This window comes from Hyperolius riggenbachi, chromosome 12 (genome assembly GCF_040937935.1).
Source record: "Hyperolius riggenbachi isolate aHypRig1 chromosome 12, aHypRig1.pri, whole genome shotgun sequence".
Taxonomy (NCBI): Eukaryota; Metazoa; Chordata; class Amphibia; order Anura; family Hyperoliidae; genus Hyperolius; species Hyperolius riggenbachi.
The window spans coordinates 170,576,905-170,601,918 of record NC_090657.1 but is presented as its reverse complement, the minus strand read 5'-3'; the positions used below and the strand labels follow the sequence as shown (position 1 = coordinate 170,601,918).

General features: G+C 45.7%; 1 protein-coding gene across 4 annotated transcripts in view; it reads left to right on the top strand.

The window, feature by feature from the left end:
* The window catches only part of GMEB2 (glucocorticoid modulatory element binding protein 2), a 46,549-nt gene extending 22,422 nt beyond the window's left edge, over window positions 1-24,127 (top strand). For 3 of the 4 annotated variants that reach the window (XM_068261968.1, XM_068261969.1, XM_068261967.1), the window contains 8 exons: window positions 1,400-1,494; window positions 5,669-5,799; window positions 6,851-6,954; window positions 8,510-8,667; window positions 8,792-8,872; window positions 11,451-11,588; window positions 16,132-16,254; window positions 18,799-24,127. In XM_068261968.1, coding sequence (XP_068118069.1) covers window positions 1,400-1,494; window positions 5,669-5,799; window positions 6,851-6,954; window positions 8,510-8,667; window positions 8,792-8,872; window positions 11,451-11,588; window positions 16,132-16,254; window positions 18,799-19,445 — 1,477 coding nt within the window. In that variant the 3' untranslated portion in view covers window positions 19,446-24,127. Of the gene's footprint in view, window positions 1-1,399; window positions 1,495-5,668; window positions 5,800-6,850; window positions 6,955-8,509; window positions 8,668-8,791; window positions 8,873-11,450; window positions 11,589-16,131; window positions 16,255-18,798 lie in introns of those variants that run through there. The other variant, XM_068261970.1, reaches the window with a different exon arrangement.
* Window positions 24,128-25,014: the final 887 nt, after the last annotated feature.

Here is a 25,014-nt window from a genome sequence, read left to right as displayed (position 1 = left end):
GTTTTAAAAAGTTTGTTTATAAACAAACAAAATGGCCACCAAAACAGGAAGTAGGTTGATGTACAGTATGTCCACACATAGAAAATACATCCATACATAAGCAGGCTCTATACAGCCTTCCTTTTGAATCTCAAGAGATCATTTGTGTGTTTCTTTCCCCCTGTTCTCATGCAATGAAGTTTTAGGGCCTTTTTCCACTAGCCTGCGATTTGCGATTTGCTTCTGATCGCAAATCGCAAGGTACATTAAAATAATGGAAACTGCAGCAGTAATTTCCATTAGTGCGATCCGATTGCGATGCGATTTTGGTCAAAGCGCAATCGTCGTCCTGCCGCATTTTGTATGCGATTGAGCTGCACTATGAGTATAGTAGCTCAATCGCAATCGCAAACGCATGGTGGAAATTGAAACGCGATTGCGATCGCAATCGCGATCGCAATCGCGATTGCATTTCATAGTGGAAAAGAGCCCTCAGGCTGCGCGTTTCTTCCTGCAAACAGCTTTGCCATTGTCTGTAATTCTTCAGTATGTGAAAGCACAGCCAGCTCAGAGGACGATTTATCCAGCTTGTAAAAGATAAGAGAGAAGAGAGAAGCTGCTCTAATCCTAAATAACACACAGGCAGTGTGCATAGAGGGGCCTGGAAGGGGGAGTTCATAGCAGAACCACAACACTGAAGAACTTGGCAGCCTTCCAGACACAGGCCGACAAGTCTGACAGGGGAAAGATACATTGATTTATTACAGAGACTGTGATAGTATAAAGTGCTGCAGTAAGCCAGAACACATTAGAATAGCTTTTTGAACTTGTAGGATGATAAAAAACAGGATGCAATTTTTGTTACGGAGTCTCTTTAAAGGGAACCTAAACTGAGAGGGATATGGATGTTTCCTTTTAAACAATGCCAGTTGCTTGTCAGTCCTGCTGATCTCTTTGGCTGCAGTAGTGGCTGAATCACACACCTGAAACAAGCATGCATCTAATCCAGTCTGACTTCAGTCTGAGCACCTGATCTGCATGCTTGTTCAGGGGCTGTGGCTAAAAGTATTAGAGACACAGGCTCAGCAGGAGAGTCAGGCAACTGGTATTATTTTAAAAGGAAAAATCCATATCCTTCTCAGCTTAGGTTCCCTTTAAATAAAGGAGGCTATTATGTGGAAAACGAATCAGACAATGGAGTGTGTCTAAAATACAATAAATGAAATGTTTCATTCATTGACAATGGCTGTTAATTTCTGGATAACTTTCCTGTCTATAAATCGGGCAGTTAAGGTGTATTTCTTGTCTCAGGTAAACTAGGGATTCAGTTCAGCCAAAATCAAGTGGAATGCCATGCGTTGGCCACATTTATACACAAAATGTGGCGTTTTTGTAATTGCTGATGCTTGTTTGGGTGCAGGACCCTGGCAGAGGAAGCGATGGAGTCCGAGAATATGGCAGCCGCAGCTGCAGCAGCCTTCAATGCCTCCACTGAGCTGAAAGAAGCTGTTTTAGGTATGTGGCATCTATATTCTTCCGAATGCGTTCCAGAGATGGGTTAAAATGTAATGGGGCCCTAGACAAGATAGTAGATTTGGGAACCCCTTGTGGTCCTTTTGGTAAACTAAACTGGAGAGAGGTCAAAGAAGGTGACAGCAGTAGGAGAACAGAGGCGCCAGCAGGATAAAAGTGAATAAAAACTTTAAAATTTGCAGGGAGGAAGCGGTGGACTTACCTCCATAAAGCAGACACGAAAGACTGTCTGAATAGTAGTCACATTTATTAATTAGTACCCCAAAACAGTGCAATGCGTTTCGCAGGCCCAGCCCGCTTCATCAGGCAGTAAACATGGGGACAAGACAGAATTTCAGCAATAGCCAGTGTAGCGCTACACTGGCTATTGCTGAAATTCTGTCTTGTTCCCATGTTTACTGCCTGATGAAGCGGGCTGGGCCTGCGAAACGCGTTGCACTGTTTTGGGGTACTAATTAATAAATGTGACTACTATTCAGACAGTCTTTCGTGTCTGCTTTATGGAGGTAAGTCCACCGCTTCCTCCCTGCAAATTTTAAAGTTTTTATTCACTTTTATCCTGCTGGCGCCTCTGTTCTCCTACTGCTATACCGTGTCCACCCCTGGTGGAGGGGTGATCTACCCCCTTTTTGCATCTACAGAGAGCAACTTCTTATCCCTGAGTGAGGACAGGTCTAATCTCCTCACCTGCCTATACAGTGGTTGCCTTTGTGGTAACCCACGTTTGTGAGTATAATTTTCTCATGATAACCTTTACTTCATTTATGCTTAACATACTACACTATATTGGGCTCTCGGTTTCTCTACACTTTAAAGAAGGTGACAGGTTGGCCCCTTGACACCCACTATGCCCGAGGCACCTGCCTTTGTTGCCTGGTGGATGATCCTGCTCTGACGCCTGTTCAAGAACGATGACCTTGCATATATTATCAGGGCTGCATTGCCAACTCCTAGCCTCCGGGGCGAGAGTGAAGGCGCCCATACATATAGTAATGGATGGGCTTATCCACCAAAAGTAGAAGCCTTAGCGGGCCTAATTTTTCAGACCCGACCCGCAACCCACTTTCTGGTGAATCTGGTACCCGCAGACCCGCCACCAGCACCTGACCCGCAATCCGATTAAATCAAAACGGGTATCCGAACCCGATCCGCATTTCATGTAACCCGCGGGTACCCAACCTATTGCCCTGTGCGGGTCAAATTTTTCAAACCCAACCCACAGCCCGCTATCCGCACCCTACTCGCAACCCGCTTTCTGGTAAATCTGGTACTCGCACCCGACCCGCAACCCAATAAACATCAAAACGGGTACCCGAACCCGACCTAAAACAGGCCTATAACCAAGAGACAGATCTCTATCTGATACCCTTACCTGTCTGCTGTACGCTGAGTGTTTGCTGTATTTCGCGTTGGCGCCCCATGTGACTGCTCCCATTATAGCACGTGGAGCGCATGAGTTATGTCATATATGCTATATGCTGGCTGTCACGTGGGACCTGAATGCAGAAGTACAGCGGACTCTATCATGCAGCTTGACAGGTAAAGTATTTTAACCACTTGCCGACCGCCCACTACCAATGGGCGGCAGCAAAGTGTCACCCCCAGGACCGCGTAACGCCGATCGGTGGCTGCTCCTGGGGGACTGAATAGCCGGGGATTAGATGTGCGCATTCGCCGGCATTATGCTCCGCCCACCCGCGACGTCAACCCGCCGGCCATTTAGAAGCACCAGCGGGTTGTTAACCCCCGATCTGCCGCATACAAAGTATATAATACACTTTGTAATGTATACAAAGTGTATTATACAGGCTGCCTCCTGCCCTGGTGGTCCCAGTGATTGAGGGACCACCAGGGCAGGAGGCAGCCCCCCTAGTAAACACACACACTGATTCAGCTGATTCAAAAAAATCTCATTTACAGAGATATTTCTTCCACCCAGCATGGGTATGTGTAAAAATACACCCCAAAACACATTATACTATTTCTCCTGAGTATGGCGATACCACGTGTGACACTTTTTTGTAACCTAGGTGCTCTAAGGGGCCCAAAGTCCTATGAGCACCTTTAGGCTTTACAGGGGTGCTTACAATTTAGCACCCCCCAAATTGCCAGGACAGTAAACACACCCCACAAATGACCCCATTTTGGAAAGTAGACACCCCAAAGTATTCAGAGAGGGGCATGGTGAGTCCGTGGCAGATTTCATTTTTTTGTCACAAGTTAGCAGAAATGGAAACTTTTTTATTTTTATTTTATTTTTTTGTCGCCAAGTGTCATTTTCCGCTAACTTGTGACAAAAAATAAAATCTTCTATGAACTCACCATGCCTCTTAGTGAATACTAAAAATAAAAAATAATGCTGTACTATAATCTGTACTAGCTGCTAGCTTATGTATCGAGTGCTGCAGTACCGCCTCCCAGCCGCTAGAGGGCGAATGAGAACACAAAGTATTCCACAGACTTCTCTGGTGTTGCTTACACTCAATCATGTCTTGTTACAGAGTAATGGATGGCATGTGTGTTGTAACACTTTGTAGACGTTTTTGTATTTATTTTTGAAGAGTGATTCTTAATGTATTTAGGGGGGAATCAACAACAAAAACAAACATCTAAATGTTTTGTTGCATTTATTCACTGGTTGTCAACTTGTCAATTCTTGCTTCATGATGTCCAGCTGCATGACCAATCACCCTAAATACTTGTCAGTCAGAACCCAGCCTAGGACAACTGAAGTGAGGGGTATATGGAGGCTGCCATATTTATTTCCTTTTTAAGGATACCTTAGGCACAAATTTTAAAAACCGGGAAGGGGGGGGGCGGGGTGAGCATGTGCAGGAAGCAGTCCTCATGACCACCACTTCCCCGTTCTCTTCCTTCATCCTTCGTTCTCTTCTAAAGGTCCCATGAAGTTAATGCCTGGTTGCGAAAGTCAGTGACTAGTGTGCAGGCGCTGTACCAGCTGAGCACGTCCTTGACCGCGCCCATGTGCACTACATCACAACTACGAAATGTGCAGAGTGCTCACGGCCAAGGGACGTAACTTTGCGGGACCTTTGGACGAGAACGGAGGGGGACGTTAAACTTTGTGACCGCTAACGTATCCTTTAAGTAATACCAGTTACCTGGATATCCTGCTGATCCTCTGCCTCTAATACTTTTAGCCATAGCCCCTGAACAAGCATGCAGCAGATCAGGCGTTTCTGACATTATTGTCAGATCTGACAAGATTAGCTGCATGCTTGTTTCTGGTGTGAATCAGACACTACTGCAGCCAAATAGACCAGCAGGGCTGCCAGGTAACTGGTATTGTTTAAGTAAAGTAAAAGTATTAGAGGCAGAGGATCATCAGGACCAAAAGGAAGTAAATATGGCAGCCTCTCACTTCTGTTGTCCTTTAAGGACAAAGAGTCATAGCAACTCAAAGCAAGTGCATACCATCTAACTTTCTGAGGTTAGAAAGATATTTAAGGCACATCTCTGCCACACTTTTAACCTCCTTGCCGGTCTAAAAAATCCGGCAAGGAGGCAGCGCCGCACATTTTTTTAATTTTTTTTTTTTTTAAATCATGTAGCGAGCCAAGGGCTCGCTACATGATAGCCGCTAAGCGGCGGCATCCCCCCACCCACTCCGATCGCCTTCGGCGATCAGAGTATGCAGGGAATCCCGTTGAGAACGGGATTTCCTGCAGGGCTTCCCCGGTCGCCATGGCGACGGGGCGGGATGACGTCACCGACGTCATGGACGTCGGGACGTCATAGGGAATCCCGATCCGCCCCTCAACGCTGCCTGGCACTGATTGGCCAGGCAGCGCAGGGCTCTGGGGCGGGGGGGAGCAACTCGGCGCGGCGGATTGCGGCGGCGAGCGGCGGCGATCGGAAGTTACAAGCAGCTAGCAAAGTGCTAGCTGCTTGTAACAAAAAAAAAATTATGCAAATCGGCCCAGCGGGGCCTGAGATATCCTCCTGCGCAGGTTACCCCGAGCTGAGCTCGGGATAACCGGCAAGGAGGTTAATCAAGCCCCCACCATAACCCTAGCTATGCATACCACTAAAAATTCATAAGCAAAAGATGCGCTATATAAATGAAAAGTAATCACACATCAGAGATTCATAGAAAGCTGCATCTTCTTTTCTGCCCTTATAATTGGCTGAGAAGTGAAGATGGAGGACGAGGAAGAGGAAACTCTTGAGGCTGAGATTGCCTATCCCATCACCTGTGGAGAGAGCAAGGCCAACCTCATCTGGAGGAAGTTTGTGTGTCCGGGGATCAACATCAAGTGTGTGCAGGTGAGTGTATGTGTGTGTATGCAGGGGTGGGTGCTTGTGCGCTTGTTTGCGTGCGTGCATGTGTGTCCATCCACTTGTTAGGGCCCTTTTCCACTAGCAAGCGCGATCGCAAGCGCAAATCACCTGCGCTTGCGATCATGCAAGCTCCTTTTTCCCCATTGTCCGAGTTCTGCTGTACCGGCGTCGGGAATGTAATACAATCGCGATGAGAATCGCACTGGACAGCGATCGCGTTTCGGCTAAAAACAAATCTCGATTGAAACGCCATAGTTGAAAATGAGTACTTCGATTTACATGTTATCACGGTGCACTAGCGATTAGAAAAACGGCTGCGATCTGCTTTTTGAATCGGATCGTAGCCAGTGGAAAAGGGCCCTTACAGAGCTTTGTCTGTTATTACTGGGAGTTGGTATCCAATTATAATATGGACATTTTTTTCACAGAAACTCAGTCATCATGCTGCACTGTTTATTAAAGGACCACTATAACAAAAAAATGTACAAGCTAAATGCTTGTAAACACATACATATAAGTAGTAGATTTCTCAGAGTCAAATGCAATATACATTACTTTTTTTTTTTGCTATGTTGCTGTCATGTACAGTAAAAATCTGACAGGTTTTGGACTAGTCAATCTCCTCATGGGTGTCTGTGTTTCTTTTATTATTTACAAAAGCACTCCCTGGAAAGTATCTAGAGAGAGAGAAAGAGAGATGAGATGCTGCCCAGCCTCCCTACTATTTGCACACTAATTTGGAAGTTGAACTGAGCAACTGCTGTTCAGTAAGTGCTTATGTGAATAAAGGAAACTCTGAGAATCCTCCATGAGGAAATGAACTTGTCAGATCTGTAATAATGTAAGTGAGAGCAACGTAGGATAAAAGTTATTTATAGTGCATTTTAGTCAAGGACAAATGTACATGTTATGTGTATATATTTGTAAATCTTTACATTTTTCACAATAGTGAATTGCAATTGAGAGAACAGACTAGGAAGGATACCTAGAAATTGTGAAGGTACTATACTATTTGTTTTTTCCCTTCAATCTTCAGTATAATGAGCATATAATCAGTCCAAAGGAGTTTGTGCACTTGGCGGGGAAGTCTACGCTGAAGGATTGGAAGAGAGCCATTCGGATGAATGGAGTCATGCTCAGGTGTGTGTTTGCATGATCCGGTATACATACACATTGATGGTGTTGCAGAATATGTTCATAGGTGTAGTTGTGTATCTGTGCATATTCTCATTGGTTTCAGCGGTACATGCACCAGTCATCCATAACCTAGGTTCTCAACTTGTGGTACGCGTAGCCCAGGGGGTACTACTGATGGTTCCAGGGGGTACTCAGGCTTGATATACTTCACCAAGAATAACAAATTTAGAGTTTTAGAAAATAATAAATCTTATAAATCAACACCAAATTAGTGTTTTAGCTAATTATAAGCAATAGTAAGGGCTCAGCCACACTATAAGCTCTTTTCTGAGCACTTTGTGATTGATTAGCGCTTTCTGAGCACTTTTTAAAAATCGCTCCCATCCACTTTCATTAAGATTGCATAAAAATAGCGGTGATCACGTATGCGAAAAATCGCTAATCAATCACAAGTGCTCAGAAAAGCGCTTATAGTGTGGCTGAGCCCTAAATGCTTGGAAATTATTTAGAACCAATTTTCATGTGCTACCATTAAATATATATTTGTCAAGTGGTACTTGTGGTAATGTTTACTATGCTAGAGGGCACTTGGTGAGTACAGGGTTTTACAAGGGGTACATACCAATAAAATGTTGAGAAACACTGATCTATAACATTAGCGCCACCAGCGGTACATCTAGGAAAAGGACACCTATGGCAGCAACTAAGACTTTGTCATGAATAACGTAATCAGGCAGCATACATGTCCCAGTAAAATTACACTTGTATCATCCGCACGTGTTTTTTTACAATGTGAATCGGAATGGCACAGGCAGCCCATGTGACCAGCGGGTGGCGCTTCTGCCATTACAGCCATAGACCACCATAGCTGCACCCCCAGAAGCCCCGCCCCTATTCTGCTACTCCCAGTTTCCCCTGGTAGACAGTAGATGGCGTTACATTTTTTTTTGTTTACAACTGCCAGTGTGAAGTGAGGGGTAGTTCTATGCCACAGTGGTGTATTTCTGTAACTGGACATCATAGGTGGTCAGGTCTCATTTTTGATGCACTTTGGGAACGCAAAGAGAGAGTATTGTAAATACAGTTATGCTTTAAAGAGGAACTGTAATGAAAATAACATAATTAATAAAATTGCTTATTTTTTTACAATATTCATTTATAGATTATTTAGTAAAATCTTTCCTCTCCCTTGTTAACATTCTGAAATGTTTCACTTGTGGTGACATATTCCTGCCAGGTGATCTGTACTGAATGTTCATTACTGTTTATTACTGAGCGTTCCATGCACAGAGGGAGATATTGCTTGCTTGGTAGTTGGAAAAAGCCACTATTTCCCACAATGCAATGAGGTTCACAGACAGGAAACTGTCAGGACCATGGACATGACATCACATCACACTGTGGGAGGGGTTTCACCACAATATCAGCCATACAGAGGTCCTGATGATCTATTAGAGAAAATGAACATATTTCTGGTGGGAAAGGAGGTATCCGCTACTGATTGGTTCAATCCTTGGTTAAAGTTCCTCTTTAAAGTCCAATTCTGTTTTTAAATCAGGAAAATTATGGATTCAGGTGAGCTGGATTTCTACCAGCACTCCAAAGTCTGCTCTAACACGTGCCGGAGCACCAAGATTGACGTGACCGGGACCCGCGTGTCTCTCTGCAGCCAGGTGTCCACTGAGTATATTCCCATCACAACTACAGCCGGCGAAAGTAAGTCAGGCCTCCTCTGATATCCTCTCCCTGCAGTAATTGGGGGTGATCGGTGTGATGTTCTTCTTGGACTTAACGAATTCATTGTAACCATCCATAATCATCCTTCTCTTCTCATTTGTAGACTTTACTGTCAACGGGAACCCAACAACTATCACTATAGAGACATGTGACGGCTCTGGAGAATGGACGGGCACTATTGCAGGTAAGACTAGGCTGATGCTGGGGCATAACTAGGGGGGAGCAGTCCCTGCAACTGCAGGGGGGCCTAGAGCTGTGCGGGGCCCCAAATACTAACCTTCTCTCCCTCCGATACTCCAGGTGTTTTGTGGCATGTTATGGGTGTGAAGATCCTGATGGCCACACTTGTTTTATGACCCTTGTGAGATGGGCCCCGAGGCTTTGAGGGTCACCAAGGGAAGGCAAGGGAAGCGGTGTGAACATTAAAGAAAACCAGAGATCTCTGTTCACAAAGCTTTTTTACTTACCCGGGGCATCCTCCAGCCCCATAAGCATGGATGCGTCCCTCGCTGTCCTCCGCACTCAGCCCCGCTAACTGGCTCAGTCAGCTCCAGTCTGGGTCAGCTGGGGTCTTATGCGCATGCACAAACCTCCCGCGCATGCGCAGAAGACCCTGGCTGCCGTCAATGAGCCAGTTACCAGGGCTGATTACCGCTAAACCGAGGACGGCAAAGGAAACGCATCCATGCTTATGGGGCTGGAGGAAGCCCTGGGTAAATAAAAAAAAAACTTTGCAAGCAGAGATCTCTGGTACACTTTTTAAGGGGCCTCATTAAAGTTTTATTGGGGGAGCCCATGATTTGTAGTTACGTCCCTGGGCTGATGTTGGGGAATTTGAGTCTAAAGCGAGAAGATGGAGTGGGGGCCGAACACAGTAAGGACCCTGGAGTTGTCAGGAGAGCTAGGTCTACTTTAAAGAAAATCTGTAATAAAAAAACAGCAAAAAAACCCTGTGGGGGATACTTACCTCGGGAGGGGGAAGGCTCGGGATCCGAACAAGGCTTCCCCTGTCCTCCGGTGTCCCGGCAATCCAGCACTGCAGCCCCCGAACGGCACTAGCGGCTCTCTGTTCAGGTTAAGGCGGAAATAGCCAAACCTCTTTGGATCCTCTTTACTGAACAGGAGTGAGTCCTTTGCGCCTGCACAGTAGAGAAGATACGATCGGGTTTGGCCATTTCCACCTTACCTGAATGAAAAGCTGCTAGTGCGCTTGCGCAGGATCACAGAGAGGTAAAAATATCACCGCTTGTTGGCAGAGGTTTCTGGGGAGCCAGAGCTGGATTCCCCACAGCTACGGGGAGGGGGAAGCATCATTGGGACCCTGAGGCTTCCCCCTCCTGAGGTAAGCATCCCTCCAGAGGGCTTTTTTTTTTCAAATACAGAGTCTCTTGAAGTGCTTTATTATGCATTTTTATAATGCTGACATCTTCTGGGGCTCATTATGCTCTGCACACATCATGCAATTTCCCACCAAATAATCAGGTCGATCGTTTATTTCCGAAAGGTCTGATCTGATTTCCGATCATTTTTGTGATTGATTTTGTATAGAAGTGATCGGAAAAAACTGATCAGAAAAATTATCAGACAATCTCATGTCCATACTGTACTGTAGGAGCAGTTTGTGAATAATTAATTTAACTTATCAGTAGTATGTTTTAGGGGTGTATAGAGAAACCAGAGTACATGGAGGAAGATCACAAAAGTGTGGTAAGAGCATACAAACTCCATACAGACAGTATCTTGCCTGAGGTTTGAAGCTGAAACACTGGAAGAGCAGAGGCGTATCTTCAGCAGTGCGGGTAGGGCATGTGCCATGGGTGCCTCATACTGGGGGCACTGCTCCGTAGCATCCTTTGTGTTCTCTATCTCTATACAGATACTAGTTTCTATCTGGGGGACATTCTGCTGCCAGGTTACATCTTTTAGGGGAACGAGCTTTTATTTAAAATAACTTTTCAGCACTTTGCAACTGAAAAGTAGCAAAAGTAGCCGATAAAGTACTAAAAAAGTGAATTGCATACAGCCCCAAATGTTTAAATATTTGGAGAATGCGCTCCCACCAGTGTTTGCCATAGGCACAGTTTTCCCTAGAGACGCCTCTATGGAAGAGAGCTGTCCACTATCACCATACAGTTTTGTGTGCAGAGTCGTGTGAATAAAGCATAAGTGAAGTATATTAAATAGTGATGATCATGTCTAGGAGAAGTCATGGAGAAGCATGTGATCAGTCTGGTCAGGTGATAGATATGCAAGTCTCTGATTTGCTAGCCATGATCATGTGTTAAAGCAGGATGTGATCACAGCAAATCAGAGCTTTGCAAATCTATCAGCTGATTAAACTGATCACATGCTTCTCCATGATTTCTCATAGACATGACCATCGCTACTGTTACATGAGGAGATGGTGGCCCATTTTGGTGTCCTAAGGCCCATACACTGTTGCCTGGCAGCAATTGGGAGCTTATCCCTCGAGTGACAGTGCAGGACCGTGGCTGTACTGACCTGGGGTGACGTGTTCTGTAGCTATGGAGGAGGGCTGACAGAGTGGCGCATCACAGAGCGGGCGGGGGGTACAATGCACTCGGCCAGCGCTCGGAAGAGTTGATCTGCCTGGCTGATTACTGGCCAAGGCATGGAGGGGGGGATGCTAGATTCTTGGCAGAGGCAGTCTCGATCATCCCCCTTGGCTTAGGACCATCTTGCATGTATGTAAGGCCTAATTCCATCTGCTGTTCCTGACCTTTACTTTCTTTCCCTTACAGATGACTCGCTGACGTTCTGGCAGGGCCTGCATGATGCCGGCCTGTTGGGCAACGTCCTTCAAGAGTTTCAGCAGCAGCTCATAGAGACCATGAGGAGCCTAAGGCAGCGGCTGCAGTCTCCCCCTATACAACTGCAAGGTAATTTGCCTTTGTGCCTAGAGATAGAAACATTTGAGGTCAACTGTCGGTCATCACTTAAGCTGGCCATACACTGGCCGATGTGGCCAACAGATAGATCTGGCTCAGAGGATAATCTGATAAGAGAGGGATCTATTTAGTCAAATCCCTCCACACACTGTACAACGATTCTCAAAAGATTTCAGCATGAAATAGATTGAAAATCTGTGCACACTGCCGGGCTGTCCTCCCCGTCTCTTCTCTCCCAGGGCACATGTGTCACGTGACTAAAGCTAGAGGCCAAACACTAGAGCCACCATGACATGTATGTTGTGTTACTACTAGAGGCCTCTAGTGTTTATCACATGACACAGGAGCCCCAGGAGAGAAGAGGCAAGGAGAAGCGCTCAATGGTGGAAAGAAGACACGGGACAAAGCACCGATGGACAGGTGAGTGTAAGCTCTGCTGCTGCGTCGGTCATCCCGATATTAAACGCCACTAGCGACGCTCTTCCATTCCCCAAATCACTCATGAATCATTTGCAGTATTGAATTTTAGCAGATTTGATCAAATGATCGAATTGGCCAGATATCTGTGGAAAATATTGACTACCTTAAGCCCTATTTCAAATGGGCAGCTGATGGGAGGTGCATCCCTTGCCTGTCAGCTGCCTACATGGACCTGCAGGAAAGTGGAGTGGAGTCTATCCCAAGGATGGACATCTAAGCACCGTGCCTACTCCATCTAGACTGACCATTTTCTGCTTCTGTTTGGCCACACTGTGTGTCAATAGCTGACATACGTGGCTAGAAACGGTTCAATTCAGCTTCATTAAGTCTCAGTTTAAAGGCAGATCGGAGGGTGAACTGTGCTTTCACCAGTCTCTAGGGAGGAGCACTTACATTGGGTTTGGCCTCAGCCAGCCAGCAATCCACTTCTTCAAACCAATCAGAAATGAACTTCAGACGCAGAAATTCACAAAACAAGCCATAAACAGCTCTGCGCACGTTAAATCCAGATCAGCACCATTCTGTAAGATCTCATTTCACATTCAAACCCCGCTTTTATGATTCATTCAAAGTGCTTCTGAAATGCAGACGAAAGGCATAACTAAATGTCCGTGTACATATAAGACAAGACCAATAACATTTATATCGCCCTTTTCTCCTGGCGGACTCAAAGCGCCAGAGCTGCAGCCACTGGAACGCGCTCTATAGGCAGTAGCAGTGTTAGGAAGACTTGCCCAAGGTCTCCAACTGAATAGGTGCTGGCTTACTAAACAGGCAGAACCGAGATTCGAACCCAGGTCTCCTGTGTCAGAGGCAAAGCCCTTTACCATTACACCATCCAGCCTTTGCTTGCTTGCTTGCGGGTTTTTTTTTTTGGGTGGGAGTTTACTACCAAAAAATGTAATGCAGTAAGCTCAGCCAAATTTATTTTCAGCCCAAAAAAAAAAAAAAAAGAGAAGCACTTCTGGTAACCTGCAGCGGGAGAGGTCTTAATTCTTCGTGAGGTACTGGACTCCGAAACCAAATGGGGAGAGTCTCCAACAAACGGTCTCATGAATTCTTGAATTTGCTTTTGTGAAAATAAATTTTCACTCATCTTTGTCGAATGCAATTTCTCCAAGCATTCTTGAAACCCAACCACTGTGCTGCAAGGTGAAATAAAAAAAAAAACATGCTTACCTAAGAAGATACAAAAAGGGGGGACACTAAGAGCCCAATATAGTGTAGTAAGTATTGGAGTAAGATGGATAGTGTAAGTAAGTAAAATAATACTCACAAACCAGGCTTACCCTTTAGGCAACCACTGTATATATGCAGGTGGGGAGATTAGACCTGTCCCCACTCAGGATTAAGAAGCTGCTCTCTGTAGATCGGAAGATGGGGGTATAACACCCCTCCACCAGGGGTGGACACAGGTATCATATGCAGTGAACAGAGGCACCAACAGAACCAAATACACTAAAACCTTTAAAATTGTGTCGATATAACACCCAGGCTCAGCGCCTCTTTACAGCGCCTCTGTGAAGAGGCGCTGGGTGGATCACCTCGGAGTGATAGCCAAGAGCATTGCTCACCTCACCCACTCCACACCTCGCCTCATACATGTCTGATGGCCAGCGAGCTGCCTGCAGACATAGAGGAAATGTATCATTTAGGGGTGTACGAGCCCTTAGCTGTTTCCTTAATAAACTAAGGTCTTATAACATACTTCCTGTGAACTGCGAGTCTGCCACCTCACATAGGACGCATGGTTTTTACTTGAAGGGATACTAACCAGGGTTTAAAAGCACAATTTGGACTTACCTCAGGCTTCCTCCAGCCGACCGTACCCCGCAAGATCCCCCAGCATCCTCCTTGCTCTTCTTGGGAGTCCTGTGCATGCGCAGTTCTAAGTTAGAGAGCTGCGCATGCGCAGGACTCTCACAGCGGCCGGCCTGATTACATGTAGCGGCCAGTGTTATGACATGTAACCTGTGTGGCAGGGACTAGTACTGGCGACTTCAGGTGGAAGTAGCCGATTAACGGAGCTGCCTGTGGGACTGAGAGAGGAGCCAGGAGGGTGCCGGGGGACCTCACAGGCTACGGTGGGCTGAAAGAAGCACGAGGTAAGCCAAAATTGTGTTTTTATCCCTGCTCAGTATCCCTTCATAGGGCAACTGAAGAGAGAGGGATATATGGAGGCTGACATATTTATTTCCTTTTAAACAATACTAGTTGGCCATTATTCTTAATGCTGCTAAAAGATCTATTGCAGCACTGTGGCGTTCCCAATCTCCTCTAACAAAAGATATGTTAATTGAAAAAATTCTTCATGGGAAACGGTTGGAGGAAATGACAGCTAGGCTGAATGACAGAATGGACCTATTTGATGGGGTCTGGCGGCTATGGGATTTATGGAAAATTGAGCAAGATTATGGGCCAATTACATGATTAGCTTAGACTAATTGGATATACAGACTTTTATATATTTTCTAAGGTTTGTTTCTGGTTGATTGAAATATGATTGTCCTTGATTGTCCTTTGGGCCTTCACTTGATGGACTGTTTTCTATACTATTGATGTATATGTATGTGTATACATATATATATATGTATATATATATATATATATATATATATACACACACACACACACACACACACACACACACACACACACACACACACACACACACACACACACACACACACACACACTCTCTCTGTAATTTGACACTTCTGTTAATATTACTGTTCTGTTTGGAAAAACTTTAATAAAAAAGATATGTAAAAAAAATAAAAACAATACACGTTGCCTGGCAGACCTGCTGATCTATTTGGCTGCAGTAGAGTCTGAATCACACCCAAGTCAAGCATGCCGCTAATCTTGTCAGATCTGACAATAATGTTAGAAACACCTGATTTGCTGCATGCTTGTTCCAGGCCTATGGCTAAATGTATGTGTGGCAGAGTATCAGCAGGCTAGCCAGACAACTGGTATTACTTAAAAAAAGAATTAAATATGTCAGCCTCCATATCTCTCTCACTTCAGTTGTCCTTTAAATACAGGAATACTGGGAAATGGCATCTACTGTTCTTTCTAATTTGAGTGTCTTATTGTCACAACTGAATGACCTTTCCACTGGCTCTATACAGAGAGAAGAGGCCAGAATATTTGGATCTTTTTTGTTGAATAACGTAGTTTCCATGTTTTTCAATATTACAATAACCAAAATACAGTATCTGATCTTGTACAACAAGAAGGTATGTCAGAATAATAAAAACGGTCATAAAGATCCCTGAATGTATAAAGCAAAATGCAATTTGGAACTCTAAGTTACATAACTTTGCATAAAATGTATAGTTTAGAAGCTACCATCAATATCAAGAGCAAAAGTCTTAAATATTCACACCACAAATTGAATATGATAAGTGACAAAAAAGAGAATATTTGGATCTTAATACAAGTGTTTTGTCCACCTTTTTTGTTCTGTACACTGTTTTGTTTTCACTTGGTAATCTTTTTTCCATTAGATTTACTTTGTTCACTTTTGGTTTTTAGGAGCTCCAGTGAAAATAATGTAATAAAAAAGTGCTTCCTTTTTTTTACAATAATTATGTGCTACAAATGATATCGTCAGTGTTTCCCCATTGTAAAATCTTTCATCTCCCTGATTTACTTTCTGACATTTTACCAAATGGTGACATTTTTACTGCTGGCAGGTGTCAGTGGAAGGAGATGTTGCTTGCTTTTTTTGGCAGTTGGACCCAGCTGTAAATAGCTGTTTATTTCCCGCAATGCAATAAGGGTTCCCAGACAGCAAACTGTCAGGACCATGGTCCTGACATCACACTGTGGTAGGGGTTTCACCACAATATCGGCCATACAGACTCCCCTGATGATCCATTTGAGAAAAATAATAGATTTCTCATGGGAAAGGGGGTATCAGCTACTGATTGGGATGAAGTTCAATTCTTGGTCACGGTAACTCTTTAAATAACCATGACACTGCTGTTTAACATGCTATTCAGCCACTTACAATATCTTTGCCACTCATCATTTTGCTGTCTTTCAGATGCTGTGCTTCTCAACAACATTGTCCAGAATTTTGGCCTTTTGGATTTGATTAAGAAAGTTTTGGCAAGTAACAAAAGCCAGATGGATCGCTCTAGAGAGCAGTATACCCGGGACCTTGCAGGTAAAGATTTGAATGCAAACCTGAACTGGAAAAAAGTAAATTAAGATAACTGTGAGTGCTTGTGTATGATTTAGCAAGTGCTTACCTCACTTTACGGTCTCCGATGCTCCTCCCTTTCCCTGGGTTATGGGCTTCCTTCGGTCCATCATACCGGGAGAGACTGAAGCCGTGAACAAGCAGCTGCAGTTCACATGCAGGAGTTCAGGAATTGTGCATACCCAGCACAAATCCAGTCGTTCACATTTGATGCAATCAAGGATGCAAACAAAAGGACTTGTTGAGTAACTTACCACAGGAAGTTGCTATGGAAAACTACTTACATTTAAAGAGAAATATAGGAGTAATGAATGTCTAAAACAAAATATTTACCTAAGGAAAGAGGAACCTCTGAATTCTCTATAGGCACAGGTACGGCCATACTCGGGCAGGCACAGTGTGGCCGCTCCAGCTTATTGCACAGGCATGGCCATACCCGGGCAGACGCAGTGCGGCCGCTCCAGCTTATTGTGCAGGCATGGCCATACTCGGGCAGGCACAGTGTGGCCGCTCCAGCTTATTGTGCAGGCATGGCCATACTCGGGCAGGCACAGTGTGGCGGCTCCAGCTTATTGCACAGACATGGCCATACCCGGGCAGACGCAGTGTGGCGGCTCCAGCTTATTGCGCAGGCATGGCCATACCCGGGCAGGCACAGTGCGGCCGCTCCAGCTTATTGCACAGGCATGGCCATACTCGGGCAGGCACAGTGTGGCCGCTCCAGCTTATTGTGCAGGCATGGCCATACTCGGGCAGGCACAGTGTGGCCGCTCCAGCTTATTGTGCAGGCATGGCCATACTCGGGCAGGCACAGTGTGGCGGCTCCAGCTTATTGCACAGACATGGCCATACCCGGGCAGACGCAGTGCGGCCGCTCCAGCTTATTGCACAGGCATGGCCATACCCGGGCAGACGCAGTGCGGCCGCTCCAGCTTATTGTGCAGGCATGGCCATACTCGGGCAGGCACAGTGTGGCCGCTCCAGCTTATTGCACAGACATGGCCATACCCGGGCAGACGCAGTGCGGCCGCTCCAGCTTATTGTGCAGGCATGGCCATACTCGGGCAAGCGCAGTGTGGCGGCTCCAGCTTATTGCACAGACATGGCCATACCCGGGCAGACGCAGTGTGGCGGCTCCAGCTTATTGCGCAGGCATGGCCATACCCGGGCAGACGCAGTGTGGCCGCTCCAGCTTATTGTGCAGGCATGGCCATACCCGGGCAGACGCAGTGCGGCCGCTCCAGCTTATTGTGCAGGCATGGCCATACTCGGGCAAGCGCAGTGTGGCGGCTCCAGCTTATTGTGCAGGCACGGCCATATTCGCCCAGGCGCAGTGTGGCGGCTCCAGCTTATTGTGCAGGCACGGCCATATTCGTCCCGGGCGCAGTGTGGCGGCTCCAGGTTATTGCCTAGGCATGGCCATACTCACACAGGCACAATGTGGCGGCTCCAGCTTATTGTGCAGGCATGGCCATACTCAGGCAGGCGCAGTGTGGCGGCTCCAGCTTATTGTTCAGACACTGCCATATTCGGGCAGGCGCAGTGTGGCGGCTCCAGCTTATTGTGCAGGCACTGCCATATTCGCCCAGGCACAGTGTGGCGGCTCCAGGTTATTGCCTAGGCATGGCCATACTCACACAGGCGCAATGTGGCGGCTCCAGCTTATTACCTAGGCATGGCCATACTCGGGCAGGTGCAGTGTGGCGGCTCCAGCTTATTGTGCAGGCATGGCCATACCCGGGCAGGCGCAGTGTGGCGGCTCCAGCTTATTGCACAGGCATGGCCATACTCGGGCAGGTGCAGTGTGGTGGCTCCATCTTATTGGCATGGCTATACTTGGGCAAGCGCAGCGTGGCGGCTCCAGCTTATTGCGCAGGCATGGCCATATTCGCCCAGACGCAGTGTCTGGGCATGGCCATACTCACGCAGGGGCGGTGTGGTGGCTCCAGCTTATTGCGCAGGCACGGCCATACTCAGGCAGCCGCGGTGTGACGCTCCAGCCTATTGCGCAGGCATGGCCATACTCGGGCAGGCGCTGTGTGGCGGCTCCAGCTTATTGTGCAGGCATGGCCATACTCGTGCATTATCGGTGTGGCGACTCCAGCTTATTCGGCAAGCATGGCCATACTCGCGCAGGCGCAGTGTGGCCGTGCTCATTCCTGAAGAGGTGTGCAGTCCCGATGTGATTACCCACAAGCCCATCTGTGATCTTCAGGGGGTCCACGAACGGCTATGAGGGTTCAGAGGGGAAGTAGGAAGCCTCTATAGAATCCAAAGACTTCTGTCTTCTTAGGTAAGTATCTTTTTTCATACCCAAGGTTTGGGTGTACTTTAAAAATGGATGGAGCTGTCACATGTGGAAAGATGGCACCTTGATCCAGTCAGAGAGTTGGGTTATGATGATGGCCTTCTTTCAACCCGGATTTAGCTGTATTTAGAGCAACAAGCGTAATGTAATATTCTCGATTAATAAGCAAATGAATCTTACTGAGGCCTTTGTCTCCACAGCACTAGAACAGCAGTGTGATGAACATCGAAGACGAGCCAAGGAGCTGAAACACAAGTCCCAGCATCTCAACAATGTCCTGATGACCCTGACACCAGTCACCATGCCTCCTCCAGCCAAGCGACCACGGCTGACCCGTGCGACCTCTGGCCCGGCTGCCATCGGCTCCCAAATCTCTCAGCCAACGCAGATCACCTTGCCTCAAGGAATGTCCTTCTCTCAGCTGGCCAGCATCCCCTTCGCTAAAGTACTGTCCACCAGCATCCCCTCTTCCTCCTCCAGCTCCTCCATAGTTACTAAGAACACAACTTGTCAGTCCAGTTCACCATCCTCCCAAGTTTTGGGGGGCTACACCATCCTAACCCCTTCAGGAAGCGGCTTCCCCAACACTCTGGAAATACATCCCGACTCGTCCAATCTCACGGTTCTGAGCACAGCCGCCATGCAGGACAGCAACACGGTTCTTAAAGTTATGAGCCCCATTCAGTTGCTCACGCTCCCAGGGCTGGGCGCTACTATACAGAACTTGGCGCACTTAGCGCCTGCCGGCAGCACCATTGTAGCCATGCCCTGTGAATCTGTAGATGGGGAGGAGGAGCATACCACCATAGAGGTGACATCACTGACTGAGGAGCAGATACAGAAATAGAGCAGGGGAAGCCATGTTTTCAGTATCTTCACAGTTCAGAGTTGTCACATGACTGTGCGGGGTGATGGCAACGAAGGCGGAGGGAGCTGATGAACCAAAGAGGGTCGAGGGGGTGTCTCCTGTGTGGATAAGCAAGCCTGCACCGTATTGCACAGAACTGGGTTGGTGGGTCGTTCCGGCACTTAAACAGAATGATGGACATTGTTAGAGGCGCTCCTAGGATAGTTCGATGGCCTCTTTCGTGACCGTAAATCGCTTTGCAGAGAAAGATTCCTTCGTCGTTTTGTTTTCCTAACATCAGACCTGAGTGCTGTAGAGTGGGTTGAGCATTTAAAAGCTTGTTTCGACGTGCATTTGAATACGCTAGGATATGCCAGTTCATTATTGCACTCATTATTTAGAGCACAGCTTATAACAAGATAAGATTAGAAGAAACCCCCTGGAAGACCTTTTGTTCCTAATTCCAAGGAAGCTTTGATGGAGTTGAGAGGAAGCCCAACCTAGCTTTAGCCTTTCACAATCCTGCCCTGTGAGGTCAAGCAGGTACATCACTCATAGAGTTAGTCGTAGAGTTCAGTAGAGTTTATGATGTTTTCGGTTTACGAGATGATGGTTCTAAAGTCTCAGGTCTTGGCAAAGCAGAAAGAAGTTTTCCGAAAGGCTCTTAATCAAATGTGGCACATTTGTATTAAAGCAGCCACGTACCTATACCGATTGACCGTTCATCTGGTCACATGATCACATTTATGTTGCCATCTAGAAGGAGTGACTGTGTACAGCCACCTGTAGCGATGGTCAATGCTAATACCCCAGCTTGCATGTAAAATTAATGCAAACAGGTCTATTTCCAAGCTACATACAAGCTGGAATAAGGCTGGGTGCACAATACCAGATTAAAAATCTGTTTTCCGTTTCACGTCGCCACCTGCTTTGTACCTGTCACCTTCACATTTGCGTTCCTCCACTGGCGCGGCCGTTCAGGTCCTCTGCACGGAAGAAATGCCAGTATACAGATCTGAGAGCCCCATTGTTTTGCAAAACACCATTGGGACTCCTCCCTAAACACCAGTGAGGATTTTCATTGGTTCACCACTCAGTGAACCAATGAGTATACTCCCTGGGGAGTGAGGATTCCCATTGGGCTATCAGAGAGCCCCATCAGCAGCATCGGGCTCCCATTGGTTTGCAAATGACAAATGGAAATTCTCCCTTAGCACCAGCAAGGATTTTCATTGGTCCAACACTCAGTGAACCAATAAGAATACTTCCTGGGGAGTGAACATTCCCATTGGACTATTGCAAACCAAGGGGAGCCTGATGCTTCTGATGGGGCTTTTGGATCAGTAATCAGTATTCTGGTGCTTTTTCCGTGTAGGGACCGTGCTGCATTAGCAGCAGTGGGGAGGACCCGAATGGATGGTGGCAGGTGAGTATTCATGAAAAGCATGCAGCCTCCAGCCTAGTGGGAACAGACATGTCTGTTCTCATAGGCTAGGACTAATTTCATTACCATCATATGAAGCCAATCCGGGACCCAAACTGGACTCAAACTCTCGTTTTGCTCACCGGAACGAACCGAGCCTGTTGCCTTGCAAATTATCTGTTCAATTTTGTTCCACTAAACGTTACGTTTTTTGCAAACCCAGCTATATTTCCATCGCTTTAATGATCTCTATCCATCCTCAAGACCCAGCATCTGCTTCAGGCTTCGAATGGGGTGGAGTTTTTAGGCTGCTGTACACTGTCAGTTACAACACTGGTCTGTGAATGGTGCTACTGAACTCAGAACACGGCTTGTATAATACTAGCCATGCCTCTCTTGATACTCCCATCAGGCTTTGCAGTTCAGCAGCACCAAGACTGACCCGACCGGAGTAAATGTGATTGCCAGGAACTACTGGTGTCGGTAGACTGGAGTTGAGATACTGGGGAAACCGCGATGCAATTATTTAGAAATGTATAGTCCAAAGAACACTCAACAATGTGGACAACATCAGATGTCCATTTCATATCTGAAGGTTTCCTTCCTTCCTGGACTTAGGCTTTAATAAGGCCATGATTCCACTGTCAAGAATTAAAACGGCTCAAACCAATTGCAGCCATCTGTTTGTATTCTGCATTTTGGTGGCTCTTGGGATTTATCCTGCACCAAATTAGAAAAAGCTTTTTACAGAAGTTCAATAGTTAGGATAATAAGAAAGACCTATTAAGTTATTCAAAAATCCATTGAGTTGTGATCTCCACATGTGATATGGGGCCCTCAGAACCTAACAGTATCAGTGCCTGAGGCTATGAGGCTAAAAGCAAACCTAAAGCGAAATATACTTATGATATAATGAATTGTATGTGTAGTACGGATAATGAATAGAACATTTAGTAGCAACGAAAATAGTCTCATATTTTTATTTTCAGTTATATAGTTTTTTGTTTGTATAACTTTGCATCATTCTGTCATATTTGCATTTTACAAACCAAACTCTGCATTTTAAACTATAAAACAAAGCAGAAATAATGACCCTTTGAACTTCTCTGCAGTAAAACCATATCTGTCTCTTACCTGCCTCTCTCTGTTTCTTGGTTGTTTAACTGCTTTAGAAAACAGGGCTGTATTAGACCCAAGTTAGGTCGAAGAGCTCAGAGAAGCTCTTTTCCATAGATAACATATGAAGTTTCTTAAAGCGGACCTGAACTCAGAACTTCCTCTCTGCTCCAAAAGATAAGCAACAGCATAATAACCTTTAAAGAAAAAACATTTCTTTGTTACAGCTGACACAAATCCTGCAATAAATCTGCAGTTTGTCTACTTCCTGCTTTCATGAAAGCAGACATATTGTTAACATCCTTTACAAATGAGATCTCTGCCATGGCAGTCAGCTGACACAGCTGAGGGATCAAATTACAATTTGTGCTAAGTCACAGAGAAGGGGGAATTACACAACTCTCTAAATACATACAGGGTGCATTTCTGTATGTTTTCCTTCTGTCCTGTGCAAGAGTTCAGGTCCACTTTAACTCTTCCTGTACTGGAAAACAATATGAGACTCGTTTCTTTGCTACTAATATTCTTTTTCTTAGCTGTACTACACATAGAATTCATTATCTCATACGTTCATTTTCACTTCAGGTTTGCTTTACTACCCCCTCAAATTCAGACACTACAGAGTGCTGGGGTAAGTTACAGCTGCAAAATATTCATGTTGAAAAGATGAGAATAGCGTATGCTTTGCTAACAGTGCCTAGAGACAGCTTTGTCAGACTTTATGCTCTCAGTCACCAGGACAGTTATGTGTGGTCGGCATGTTGAATTGACAGGCCAGTAGCCTCCAATTATTTGGCAGTGCATTTATTTTTTCATTCAAATTCCAAACACAAGGACCTTTTTATTTGGATGCATTGATTATCAATCTGTTTTCATATTATTAATGCATGTTGACTTTTAGGGGAAAACAAAAAGCAAGTGTGCCTGTTGTACCTGGTCATACCTGGTGAATTCAATCTTAAATAGATTTTGATCAATTTCCCCTCCCACATCCCACCATGTGATTATGTGTTTAAAGAAAGTTTACTTTTTTTGTAACGTTTAAACCCTTTAATTTGAAGGACAACTGAAGTGAGGGGGATATGGAGGCTGCCATATGTTTCCTTATAAGCAATACTAGTTGCCTGTCTATCCTGCTGATCCTCTGTCTCTTATGCTGGGAATACACGGTTCGTTTTTGAGCCAGATAGATGGCTCGATAGATCATTTCCAACATGTCCAATCTCCCGCTCAATTGTTTCGCCGCTCGATTTGTGATAGAAGTGAATGGAAAAAGATAAGAAAAACGAGCGGAAGATAAGAGAATTGGCTGCAAAATCGAGCTGTGAAACGATTGAACAGGAGAATCGAGCTGCAGAAATGAATCGTGTATGCCCAGCATAATACTTTTATTCATAGCCCCTGAACAAGCATGCAGCAGATCAGGTGTTTTTGACATTATTGTCAGATCTGACAAGATTAGCTGCATGCTTGTTACTGGTGAGATTCTGACACTACTGCAGCCAAATAGATCCACAGGACTGCCAGGCAACTGCTATTGTTTAAGACAAAATAAATATGGCAGCCTCCATATACCTCTCACTTCAATTGTTCTTTAAAGCTCTAACTGAGAGCTGCACGAATCGGCAGGTGACAGTTGCAGTGAATCACCCACCGCCCTTAATCAATAGAGTTCTTAATCTCTGCCACCCTCCAGTGGCAAGAAGGTCATGGCAATCTTTATTAGTGTTCTGAGGCTTTTCAACCACAGAGCTTCGGAATTCCTTAGAAAAAAAAAATAATCAGAGCTCTAAAGGGCTGGTCCAGACAGGCGATTGAATCAAGGACACCGCGGCAGCCCGGGGTCTTGTTGCAAATGGTTTTCTGCAAGTTTCCAGAAAAGAATTTGTCGGCTTTCGGCTGCACTTCCCAGCGTGTGGCATTGTTCATCACTGCAGATGGACATGGACGAACACCGTTAAACGGTCATACCGACGGCTGTCCATTCATCTGAACAGACAACGTTTAAAGGACAAGTATGTAATATCAATATCAAAGCGCAATAGCCATTATTTCATAAAATGCATTGGAGTGCGCTACATTTAGACCTGGCAGGCCTGTTTACAGTCTCTATTCCATAATGCAAAGCGCACATCCACATTAATGACCGTTCATTCAATTGTAACTTCAGAACTTCTGCATGACGATATCCTCCACCATTAGCACCTGTCTGTGAATAGACTCACCAGATATCTCTGACCACTGTTAGATTGGTCAGATATGCACAATATCCAGGTAGCCTTGGAGCCTCAGGTTCCTGGTGCCTCTGCAGTTGTGGATATTCTGTGTCATGCAGATTTCAATATCCCATATCTTGTTGTAAAGTTACCATTGCACACTTCCTTCACCCGTACATTAGCGGCTCACCTCACTGGGTCGCAGGCAAGTATGACTTCTCATGCAAAAATATCCCACTCTCCACATATGCAAGCCGCTCCTCCCTGGCCAATAGTCAGTGTTGTTCTGTCATGTCCCCATGACAATCACTATCGGCCAGGGAGGAGCGGCTTGCATATATGGAGGGTGGGATATTTTTGCATGAAAAGTCATACTTGCCTGCGACCCAGTGAGGTGAGCCGCTAATGTACGGGTGAAGGAAGTGTGCAATGGTAACTTTTACAACAAGATATGGGATATTGAAATCTGCATGACACAGAATATCCACAACTGCAGAGGCACCAGGAACCTGAGGCTCCAAGGCTACCTGGATACTACCTGGATATTGTGCATATCTGACCAATCTAACAGTGGTCAGAGATATCTAGTGAGTCTATTCACAGACGGGTGCTAATGGTGGAGGATATCGTCATGCAGAAGTTCTGAAATTACAATTGAATGAGCTGTCATTAATGTGGATGTGCGCTTTGCATTATGGAATAGAGAGTTTAAATGACAAGCGCTGAGGCCGTAGTTTACCATCGCAGAACAGTCCGTGTGAACTAACCCAAAGATTATCAGGTGAGTTACTGCAGCTGATTCCCGCCCATCCGT